Source organism: Anser cygnoides, chromosome 1, assembly GCF_040182565.1.
Source record: "Anser cygnoides isolate HZ-2024a breed goose chromosome 1, Taihu_goose_T2T_genome, whole genome shotgun sequence".
Lineage (NCBI taxonomy): Eukaryota > Metazoa > Chordata > Aves > Anseriformes > Anatidae > Anser > Anser cygnoides.
This window is the reverse complement of record NC_089873.1, coordinates 65851093-65863796: the sequence shown is the minus strand read 5'-3', so window position 1 is coordinate 65863796 and position 12704 is coordinate 65851093. Positions and strand designations below refer to the sequence as shown.

Sequence of the window (12704 nt, the reverse complement as noted above, 5' to 3'; positions counted from 1 at the left end):
CATCAGAAAAAAAATGTTTTTCCTAGAACTTGACTAAAACTTGTCACCACAATTTGCTCATGGCTCACAACTCACATTGTAAGAATGCTAAAACATCAAATCTCAGAAATATCAGAAAATTCAGAAATGGGATAGATAAATTTACACTTTTTAATGGTCACCCACACTACCATATACTCTGTTTGTATGCAGTTATTTGGAAATACAGATATCAGACTTCTGTATAGAAAACTGGGAGAACTAGTATTATAAACAGACTCAGATAAATACTCCTGAGGCTTAATGAGCATTACAGGTCGTCTTGATGAGCTTCCTTTTAGTAAATAAAGACCTACTGTCTTGCAAAGTCCTTCAGATCTGTGTGTAAAAGTCTAAGAGTTGAATAGTACTAATACTCCTAATAATGGGACCTCATCTGAGCAGATGCTGCAGAACTTGACTTCATTCCTCTTTGTTTATCAAGATATTTTTGCTACCTTCTCCTGTTTACCTTCTGACAATGTTAGCAAGTCTTCATGATCTTCCTTGAAATAAAGTTGTGCTTCATGACTTCAAAAGAGAAAATAGAATTTTCCCATTTAGCTAGAAGCTCATTTTTATGTGCACTACTGTTTTGATGCAATTGGAATCCAGGCATGCCTAATTATGAATTTTTAATTCCTGAAAAAGGCTAAAATTCAAAGTAATTCCCAAATAGAAACTTCCCCTCACATTAAGTCATGACAAGCTTAGCTAAAAGGTCATCATTTTTGGAACTTCTCCCAGACATCCAGGAAAGCTAGGAAAAGCTCTCTTGACAGAGAGAGTTATGACATGATAAGAACGAGACCTAGTTTTTCTCCAGGCATCTGCCAGGGTTAAATGTTTGCTTGTGTCTACAGCAACTGCAGTGTGCTGAAAATTACAACCCTACAAATAAGCAATGTTTGTGGAACATTGTATTTTCTGTAACATATTGTAAAAGCTGATGGAAATTAAAATTACTACTGGAATGTTACATCACTAACGAAGCATGATGCATATTAAAGTGACTACTGCATATGCATATTCAGTTTTCTAATGCATAGCCAGCTGTCACAGAATGTGTCGGAAAAAGGGATGGAGGGTCAATTGATCCCCAAACTACTTACTGGCTACCATTACATAGCCCAAATCTAAAAGGGGAAATAATTTGCATACAGTCATCCATTAAGTTTTTTATGAGGCATGATTGTCCTTTAAATCCTGTATTTGTTCATATCTGCTGTGTTTTCATTAACAAAAGTTCTGTGTAATACCGGAAGCCAGACAGTACAAATCCCATTCAGACTATGTGTGAACTTAGAATCACAGTTTTGCTTTATTATAAAGAACTCAAAACAATGTTAAGTTCCATCCTTTGTGGTAAGCTATGGAATGATATAGGGACTAACAAGAAAAGTTAGCCCTTCAAAAATGCCTATGAATTTCTTAAAAATTGAATTGCAAAGGGAACTCACATTCTCTCCATGCTTTACGTGCTAGGGGTTCTGTTCTAGAGGACAGAAGGATAACCTAGAATTGAATATACTATTTAATGAGATTAGAGCCACCTGAGTATGTGATAATGACACCTAGTCAGACCCAGGCAAGAAATACACCTTCAAAGCTGGGCAATACTGAGAACTACCCACTAACAGTGAATCCACTAAGGCCCAGACTTCTTTCTGAGAAGGCATCTAAAAAGTACTGGGACAGGAATGGAAAGAGAAAGAACACTTTGATCTGAGTAATTCACAAAGGTGGATCTGAGCTCAGTGAGAAAATACATGTCTGGTAGGTCAGATTGTTTTCTGTAATAAAATCTGTAGATGCAAGATGGCACGAAAAATGGGTTTCTACCAGGCTGAAATTGAGTATCTGACAGTTTCATGGGCCTTAACATGTTGAGCTGTACTATCCAAGGGATAAAGAAAGTATACTCCACTTAGCTGGCAGGCTAGGTTGGAATTTGATATGTCAGCGGTGTATATGGAAGAGAAATTAGCCAGGAACTCAGCACTTGAAATTCACTTATCCTAGAAAAACATGTAACACCATTTTACCTAGCATAACCAATTTGCTTCAAAGCTGATGATACCTACTAAGTTATGGAGGAAATCTTGAACTTCAAGTTTGGAGAGCTTTTCTTTAAATCTGTTTAAACTGTTTCTTCAGTAGCTTTGTATATACTGTCCAAAAGCAAGTTCATTGATTAATTAGGGAAGCATGATCTCTCTTTACTAATAGTTGAAAGAAGACAAACCAATCTTATCCTTCATCATGCCATATTACCATCAACAGATCAGACTAAAACACTTCAGCTATCTACCCTCAAAATCTGATCACAGCGTGTCAGGATGAAGTTCTCCAGTAATTTAAGACCAAATGCATTGGGCTTCACTTGGGTTTTCAGAGTTTTGAATTCTCTACCGACTGTATGTACATGCTATGGTGCCTCATTACAAACAGTTCCTGATACGTAAAGAATTCAGAAGGTTCAATTGATGAGAAGGTAATTTGATTACCTTTCCATTTTATCCAGATAAAATCATAACTGAAAAAAAAGGTTCCCCCAAAAAACTGTGAATCTGTTTAGACTGAAATTCAGTTCTTTCCACTACAAGGATATTTTTTCTTATTGAATACTCAATAGATAGAAAAATCATATAATCACAAGGAAAAAAACAACAGTGCATATTTGCCTCTTTTCATATAATTTGTGGATTAGGAACTATGTATTAAATTATCCAAATGTGGGTGTGTAAAAAAAAGAAAATAATTACTACATTTATGCAGTATTACAGTTACGTATTAAAGCATCCAAATATATTTTACACAGCTTATGGATATGCAGTTCATCATCAGCAATTTGCTGGATTGCTGGATAGTTGCTGCAATATAGATACAATAGTAGACAACTCCAGCCACAAAATATTCTGAAAATTCCTCCTGAAAACTCTGGAAGATGCTGGAGGAATAGGACATTAAAATACACATGCTACCTTCCAAATATTAGTTTCAAGTTCCTATTCAAGTATCTCGAAATTTCAGCAAATGTTACCTCTCTACAAAAAGATAGCATATCACTTCCTTTCCACAATAGCTAAGCTTTAGTTTCTTGAAGCAAAAATTTTCTACACCAGCCCTTGAGCCTCTTTTTTTATCCTGTTTATAGACCAGACACTCGTTAACCTCTCAGATCCCTGGAGAACTGAGGTTTAAGGGAACCCAGGAGGAAAAGACAAATTTGGAAACTCATTTATCCAGCTCACTAGAATTGAGACATTATGGTTTTCATTCTTCCCCCACTCCCCAAAATACCAAATTTCCATCATCAGAGCTTTCTGAATAAACGAACATTTTGTTACTGGACTCAGGAAGAAAGAAACCACATGCCTGTTAGGGACAGAGAGAGGAGGAGTGGACTATGTGCTTGGGAGTGTGTTTATTTGACTGGATTGCAGACGGTCAACCAAAGAACATGCAGATCATATATTTTTAAGCATTTCATAATGTCTTATTATTAATTCCAGCCAAAACCACCAAGACCAAAATTATCTGAAATTGGTGCTTGTGTGTCCTGACCCCAAAGCCAACAATGGTTGCATAAAAAAAATCTATGTTCCTCTCAGGTTTAATTTTTTGTAATCAATTAGAAGGCAGTGCCCTTTAGAGTCTTTAGAGAAGACAGGTCTCCATAACTAACAAATTGAAATGTGGTCCTGGGTAAATTTTACTTCCAGGAAACCAAAATGTTGAAATCCTTGAGAGAGGGAGGCTATAAGCAGAGGGCTCTTCTAAAGGAAGGAGTTTTTATTGAACCTGTCACTTGTCATTAAACACTCCATATTTTACCATAGCCTGATATTTTCATTAGAGCATACAGACCTTTTTCATCCGTGAATGAAAGCATTCCCTTCAGCCTTATGTTGAATATGGGGAAAGACTCTTTAAAATTGAGCCCACCCAAATGGGACAATTAGGTTCACAAAAGCAGAAAAGGAACCAGCGAAGGTCAAGTAATATTAACACCGTGATAACTTATTCATTTTAATTTTGAGTACCACATGTTACTTCAATCTTAAATTCTAATTTGCATTTGTTAACAACTATTTTTATCTCAGAAATACTTATATATGATTATAGAGAAAGCAGCAGAACTACTGAAGACACCAGTGCAGAATAAAACACAGCCTAAGCAAATTGGAAAAAATGCATATTGCTGTATAGAAATATCTGATTGGAGAAACCTGAATGTAAAAGGGTAAAGATAATGAAATTACACACTTTGACATATTTGTTCTCAACTGTAGCTTCCCTGTTAGACCTCCAACCTGCAACAAAATAACACTAGAGAAAAAGAAAAAAAAATCAAACTTGGCTTCCTCAAAAGAGACAATTCTTATGTGTCTAGTTTCTAGATTTAAGATGGTTATTCTAACACTGATATTAAAAAAGAGGAAATATTTACAGTAATTTTCTGCTAACTATGCTATTCCTGGTTTTATATCTATGATATCTCTACTACTAAAACACTTTGCAAGTAAAGAATTGGATAGTACATTCAAAGAACATGTGTGCATTCTTAAACAACTCTGATACAAAGCAGTGTCGTTCATTAACATGACAATTTCTGAGTAAAAGCTGTATCACTGCTGTCACCAAAGCTATAAAATCTCATTGAAGTATCAGAAACATGTCTTAAAACTTAACTAATTTTAACAGGACTTAAAGTTACCAATAACCCGAATATCATTGTCTGTCCATTTCTATGTAATGTGTTTGTACAACTACACACGTAACTTATTGTTCTAAAGAAGAGCAATTTTAATATGCTAACAGGAGCTGTGAGAGAACAAATTTCAGGCTTTATTTCAATGCATTCCATTCGTGTAACAGAAAGAAAAACGAAAAGGGAAAGAATAATGTTGGGGGAAAAAGCCAGTACAGAAAGCCTTGCGTTTTAGAAACTGGAAGTACTACATCAAAAAAAAAAAAAATCTTATGGAATAGTATCACCTGATAAATACAACATGCATATAGTTGAAAGACAGATGTCAAGTGCTACTTCCCTTTTCAAACTTAAAATATACATTTCCACAAATACAGATTAGAAATCTAAACAAATATTAGATTATTTTTAGAAATTTTAAGACATTTCACTAATACAAGGACGATTGTGTTATTTCAATTTAAGCTGCCACATAACAAGAGCCTTGTGGATTGCCATAGCATTACAGCCACAAAACCCATTAGCAGATGTAGAAAACCCACATCCCAGCCTTTATAAAAGTCTGTAGTTATGAAATCATTTTCATACACTTGGAACTTAACTATTTCAGTGCACTGCACATGTAGGACTTGAACTGAGGGGGAAAACCACAAAATGTTGCATCTGAGAGCATTCCACATGGACACGTTTCTGCGGTTCTTTCAGAAGTTCTTGAAGAGTTGAAACCATCCCACTGGAATTCCACAGAACAGAGTAAAGAAGTATCTGTTTAAATTAAGGAGGGGATTTGTCTCTGCTAGTGAGCTCTTAGGATTTATTCTATGTCTTTAGCGTACATGTAGTAAGAAACATAGCTGGTAACAAGAACCAGGATTTAATCTAGGATAACAACGAAAATACCTATGAGAAGGCTTGCTCTCTAAGGAATTAGAAAACAATTTTAAAAGATCTTAAGGCCAGATTATGATTTCCATGTTTATTTTCACTTACCAATAAGAAAGTTATTTTTGTAAATTCAAGAAATCACAGGCAAAATATTTATTATTTCTTGGCATCATGGGATCTTCATTTTATTTCATGGCAATAGTTTAACATTTCTACGAGAACACTTGAAAACTTAACTGTTTGATAAACCATCCAGAGCTGATACCAACATAGAGCAGACTGAAAAATATTTCACTCGGTTTCATACTGGTGACTTCAATATGCCTAGATATATTTGAGATAACCAGTTAATTCTGTGTGGCAGGAGCATGTTACGATTTCAAAAATAATGCAAACTGTCTAGTAAGCATACTGAGAGTTCATGGAGTAGGGTTTTGTTGTCAAGCAAGGCTGAGTAAACACAGAAAACAAGGTCCTTCAGTTACCCCACAACAATTTCAATTTACTATAAAAATATTTACTTGGTTATCTTTCATTTGCTGAAGAAGAGGCACCAATATAAGGTATTATCAGCTTGGAAAACACACAAAATAGCTAAAGAAAAATGCTATTAGAAGAGCAGTGAAGGAAGAAACATCACACCAAGCTCAATGTCAGAACGATCAAACTATTTCAATGATACACTTCATAACTGAGTTGACAGTTAGAAACCTTTTTTTCTTTTTCTGAAGATGGAGTAAGCTATGAAGAAAATGGAGAGGCTTCTTTGAAGTGCTCTGGGATAGATGTGTCCTTTTAAATAATGAATAACAAACTTGTACGTAACAGCTACGAAAATAGATCTGGGGTTGATGTAGCTAAGGTTGATTGTCCATATTACTTTTATTCAATTCTTATGTTACCTGAAGCTGTTGGGAGCTGTCGTTAAGATTATCCTCCCGTCTCCTGGCCTCCTCCAGCATCTGTGCACTCTTCTTCTTCTCTACTTGCTCTTTGTGCTTCAGATTTGCTACCTTCTTATTTTGATCTTTAACTTGCCTGTAAAAGAGAAGAGCATTCAGAATGCAGTCCAGTGTACACTTCCAGTCAGGCCTAGCGCTTGTGAGTTGTACTGACGAGAAGTGGTACCTCAAATGTGGTGACTTTGTTTGCACACATTGTAAAAACCAAGTTTATCCTCAAGCGTTACCCTCAACTGTTAAGTCAACCTAAAGAACACCTCAATTTACTCACTACTATTAACTTAAATGTGGAAAGTTCTGCAACAAGAACCTTAAAATGATTATATAGTATATAACCTATTAATCAAAAGATGCATTTGTCTTCTTATGACTATGTGGTATGGGTTACACAGAAATCTTTTCTCTGTTCATACACACGTGCATATAAAAAAAAATGCACACATCTAATAGTCCGTTTTGCTTTGGCTACCACTGTATCTAATGTAAGGATAATAGGAGGATTGAAAGGAAAAAATACTGCAACATGATTTGAACATAGAAGAGTACCTACAAGATCTAGGCAGTCTGTTTCCAGAATTAAAGCTATTTCTTTTCAAGCTCAAGTTCTACTTGTTTACTAAATATTTTGAGGAATTTCATATCCTTTCATTTTACAGAAAGGATCAAGAAAGAGCAAGTAAGAGCAAACTATTTCAGAAAGCATGATAATTTCCTTTTCACTTGCATCTATGAATTATTTTTGATGATACTGGCAACTACCATTGCCTGCAGACAGGGTTTGGCCTTTCTGGGCATTAAGACACATGGAGTATTGAATCTAATTACAGACCCTTTAATCTCAGCCTCCTGACCACAGGGAACTTAAGTTTAAACTTTTAGTCCAATCAAAACAAAACAGGCTAGCTTTGCTTCCTCAGCCCTTTTCTCCATAATTATATCTGGAGTTTGGATTTTGGAATAAAAGACAGATTCTTTGGTTGCAAGATTTCCCCAAAACATCATACAAGTAGTAGAGACAGCTCTTTAATTTACTGTTTAGAAAGCAGAATGATATACTAGCTTCCTATCTGGTATGTTATCCACACAGAGAAGGAAGAATGTTTCTTCTGTATTTCAGAATACTTTTAGAACAGATCACAAACAACTTTGCTTTAATATTTTCTCCAGAACTCATAACAACAGTATCATCGAGAACGTATCTCTGCAATATATATATATATTCAAATTATGTGGCATATGGCTAGTCAGTGCTTTAAATTCTTACAAAAAATGTAGGTTCAACACTGAGCTCTGCTTTTTGCAATGTAAGGCAACCGGAGATGGAAAAATTGCAAAGATAGCAAATTTTCCTTGGTGCTAAAAAAACTTCTATTAGTGAGAAAAAGTGCTGACATCCTCCAGAGACTAAGAAAAAAGGAAACTCCCTTTCTGATGATGTTAAAGAATTATTGGCATACTTAAATACCTTTTCCAACAGTTACAGCTGATTTGAGTCAGAATGCTTTTTAAACACTACTAGTGTAATTGTTAAGTTGCTCTAACCCAGTGCTACACACTGGTAATGGGCGCACTGCCCAGTTTGAAAGAAGACTTGCTCAGTGATTAAACAACTTATTGGAAATATTATGTTGGCACCAGCTCAGCTTGTACAATACACGGCTCTAGCTGTCCTAAAAAATAAACAGAGAAAGTACAGCTAAGTTAACACAGAAAATGAAAATATGCAAGCCTGACACATTCAGCTCCACATAAGGATTCTTATTCAACATCTAAATTAAAAGTAAGGGAAATAAGTATTTTTGATATACTTGCAAACCTGGATTCATCTGCTGCAAAAATGGTATTTGTTACTGTAATCTACTGGTTAGATAAGAGAAAACAATTTTAATAAAGCTATAACCCTGATCAAAACACGTATAGGGAAGATCATCTCCTGCACAGTCCAAAAATGTCTTCAAACAAAATATGCACTTCAAAGAAAGGCGTAATTATAAGGATCTGTGCTATTATGTATACCTTCTCATGTCTGAACCAAAATTAATGTCTTCCTAACAATTAGGTAGATATTCTGAGACAAATTCAAGCTTTCCTAAAGCAGTTTAAAAGATGTAGTCTTGAAATTACCTAGTGCTTATAATACTCATAGTAATGTTTATAATTGCCATATTCTTTGGAAACTTGAATTTATGTTCAGGATACAACTGTCACTATGTTCCTTTTTCAAAAAGCAACAAAAGTTGGGCAATGAACCTCTCAAATGATATACGTATCTACAGCTTTATCTCACTGCTGGGTAGTTGTAGCATTGCTAGACCAAAATTTTGGATAATGACATTTTTTGAGGTATGGCTCCTAAAAATATTTAGCACTCAAAAGAAAAAAAAATCTTTTCCAATGCTTAGAATCTTTCTCCATTTTTGCTATATGTCTTGCCAAGTACTGGTAGAATGGAGTCTATCAGAGAAAACAAAGTAGAATGAAAATCAGGCTTCTAATATAAAAACAAACAAACAAAACCACCACCAACAACAACAAAAACACAATATCCATGCTTTTCCTTCATGAAATTTTTGAATTTCTAGCAATGAGGAATTGCTGTTATCCTAAACACCATGGGAAGTGAATTAAAATATTCAAAATAAACAATAAAAACTTTCAAATGAGAAGTTTCCACATTTTCGAAGACTTTTTATATGGGGAGAATAATTTAAGCAATGGAAAACCAATGGAGAATCAAATATTCCTGAAAAGTGGAAAGAAGACTGATCTAATTCACTTTACTACCTGCAAGTGCTTTGAAATATTTTTCTTTCCTTTAAGATTCAATTCCAATACGATTAATTGCTTTACAGGCCCTATTATTTATTAAGGTTTTAATGAAATTAAATTATTCCATGCTAAATTGAATATTTTTGCATTTTAATACTAATCTCATTATCTTTTACTGTTATGCACACCAACATATATAGCTGTTAATTCTTTCCTTGTATGGATTTTTCATGCTACATGTTAATGTACTGTACGTTGTTATCATCTGGCTATCTTTTCTGGGATAATTTCAGATGTTCTTCTTGTGAAACAGAAGGTGACAAAATATTAACTGAAAGTATGTGGAAGTTAATTTTGAATTTTCTAATTATGTTTTAATTTTGTCCTTCAGTTATATACCCAAACCACAACTGCTTTTATACTAATCCGAGTGTAAGTATATATTTACAATGCATTAAAACCACTACAGAAGCTTATCTTCAAAATAAAATGCATATACATACTGTATTTTGAATAATGAATGCATGTATTAGGAAAAAATACACTGATTTCATGCACACCAGAAGATATTGCCTGTTTTATTCATCTTACTTAGGTTTTTGGAAAATATTTCTACATTAAAAAGTAGACATACTGTCAGTCAGCCATGTCAGAAATACTGTGTTTAGCTAGAGCCTTCATTGATGTAGCATTACCACCACCCACAGGACAGTCCACAGTTGCTGCAGCTACTAATCCTGATGGACAGAGGAACTTCACTGGCTTTAAAGCACACTGTTTCTCACCGTAATTAAACTGGTGCAGTATATATATATATAAAATCAACACTGCAAAAAATGTAAAATGTCTGTATGCAATGAATGAAGATCATAAGCACAGTGATATAGCTGAGGTGTGGGATTTTTTATTTGATTTTTTTGTGTGTGTATAGTTTTGGTGCACAAACAAAAATGTTTACGTTTTGGAAAGTATAATAGAAGGAAAGGAGGAACTATTCCCAAAAATGCTACTTAACATGGAATATAAGAAAAAAATATTTTCAAAAGGTGTTGTTTTAGCTTTTAGTTGCTTAAAACTCACTTTACCTTATAAGTAGTTGATCACCTAACCACAGAGAAGAATGGCAGCATTTGGAAAGGTTAATTGCTTAACCTCAAGAAAAAGAAAATGATGAATGAAAGCTACGTAAGTGATGTAGGAAACAGGACTGACCACATCACATAGTCTCATCACCACAGCTGCACATCTGATTGACAGTCAAAGCAAAGCTGCCAAAGCTCGAACAAAGCTCCCTATCTTACTTAATGAAAAAATAGGATCAGGGAAGTAACATACTGCTGAAGATCTATCTGAAAGCTAGTATGTCTGGACTTCTTTTAGATCCTAAGCATTATCTGGGGCTGGTCTTTTGCTTTGTAGGGCACTATCAACAATCCCAGCTTCTAAAGTAGTTATACTACTGTTAAAAAAGAGGTGCATTAACTTACAAAGTAAAGGAAACAATAATTTCACTACAGTTTTCAGACAGCTTGGTCTAATATTATTAACTCTATTCTACTTCGTGTCTGAGATAAAAGTCCAGTCAACATACTTTCAATGAGCTGCTTTTGTTCAGACGCACAGCTGGCTAACTCCAGCATTCAATGACTTCTTCTGCTTGTGAGTCTCCTTCAACAACCTCTCATCATTTTGTTGCACTGTTTCTTGCTGTTCTGTGACATTTATATGACAAGCTAACACATGCCAATGAAAATATTAACAGATCCTGAGAATTTAACTGGTCTGCTATATGTGAGTCAAGAAGTCCCACAGTGGCTTTAAGAGATGGAGAGGGTGGACTTCATTTCCTGAAGCTAGGAAATTTTGGTTTTTAAAACAAAGTGAGTGTTCAGATCAGCACTGGAGGGGACAAGGGATGAACACCAGGAAGGCTATGGGAAACCAGCTTGCCCCAAATTTTCACAACAGGGGCCTAACAGTGTCTGAAACAGTAGGTAGGGAAGTCAAATACTAGATGAAGATCTCAACTCTACACGGGTTGTCTTCCTTCCTCGAAGTTACGAATCATATGCATGTTATCAATGGATGCTTTCTGGTGGTCAGCAAGCTACTCATCTCACCTGTGTCTCTAGCTTAAAAAAATAAAAAAATAAAAAAAAAAAAGAGCGAATTTTTTTTTCCAGAAACAGCTGATGGGAAGATAGGGAAAGTGAAGCACGTGGCATATAAATCAGGCACAAGTTAGAGAAACTCTGTATAATCAGAAACATGGTCTAAAACCCTTATATTGTTTAAAACCATCTCTAACAGAAACCCATTACCTGACACGCAAGCAATACATAAAGCTTATAGATAACACATTCCAAGAAGTGAGATAGCACAAGTTATTAATGGTATATAGTATGTTTCATGGGAAGATGTAAGCAAGTCCTAACCAGATCACTCTATCAGCCTGCAGTAAAGATAACAGCACCAACATGCTACCTTTGAACATTATTTCTCTGAGTAACTAAAGGCCTTCAAACTCAGGTCCAAGCTTCTCTGAGGTAATGTGTCAACTGTCAAACACAACCAACCTTCCGTATTTCTCCATACAATGCATAATTACAATACGCATTAATACATAATACATATTAATAATACAATATATATTACGTATTTAAGTTTGCTCTTCATCTTATTGTTCTAACCTCTCTGACTCATTCTAGCAGAAAACTAAAAAATGTAATCAAAACTACACACACTAAATCTGAATGTTACAGGTGCTTCCACTGTGAAATGTTATTTCTCAGTGATCTCTAGGGAACATACATTTATAGAAACATGGAAATAATTTTCCTCATGAAATGATGTAGCATCAACAGTCAGTGAATTTAAAGAAAGATATGTAATAAATACAAGAACAAATAGAGAAATTTTACTAAAGATGAGAAGCACATGTGTCTCCAATGCATACTCTAAGCACTATCAAGCTATTCTATTTCAGAGAAAATATATTTTTTCCTTTCAGTCTCTTGATTGAACAAAAACATAGAATAAAGGAGGCTATTCTCCAGTCAGGAGGCAGCAGCCCAATTACACACAAACAGTGGTGAAGTGTTGTCTTAGTATTCTCAAAACAACTGGAAGAAAAGAAAAATGTGCTTTAATGAACTGGCTATAACTGAGGGATTAACAGCAGAGATTAACAGGAGATCCTTCATTTTAGTTCAACAAGTCCATAACAAATTAAATAAGCCATATGTTCACTTTTAGACAGGGCCAGATACAACATGCTAAAAAGAAGACTGAAGCAAAAAGCTTTAGCTAAGCATCTGTTGCACTACATGTTTTCATTCATCTGTACTTCCATCGTT

General features: G+C 34.9%; 1 protein-coding gene across 10 annotated transcripts in view; it reads right to left on the bottom strand.

Moving 5' to 3' along the window:
* Positions 1-12704, bottom strand: part of ERC1 (ELKS/RAB6-interacting/CAST family member 1) — a 309043-nt gene that overhangs the window by 139869 nt on the left and 156470 nt on the right. For all 10 annotated transcript variants that reach the window (XM_066990214.1, XM_066990218.1, XM_066990216.1 and 7 more), the window contains one exon: positions 6520-6655. In XM_066990214.1, coding sequence (XP_066846315.1) covers positions 6520-6655 — 136 coding nt within the window. The remainder of the gene's footprint in view (positions 1-6519; positions 6656-12704) is intronic.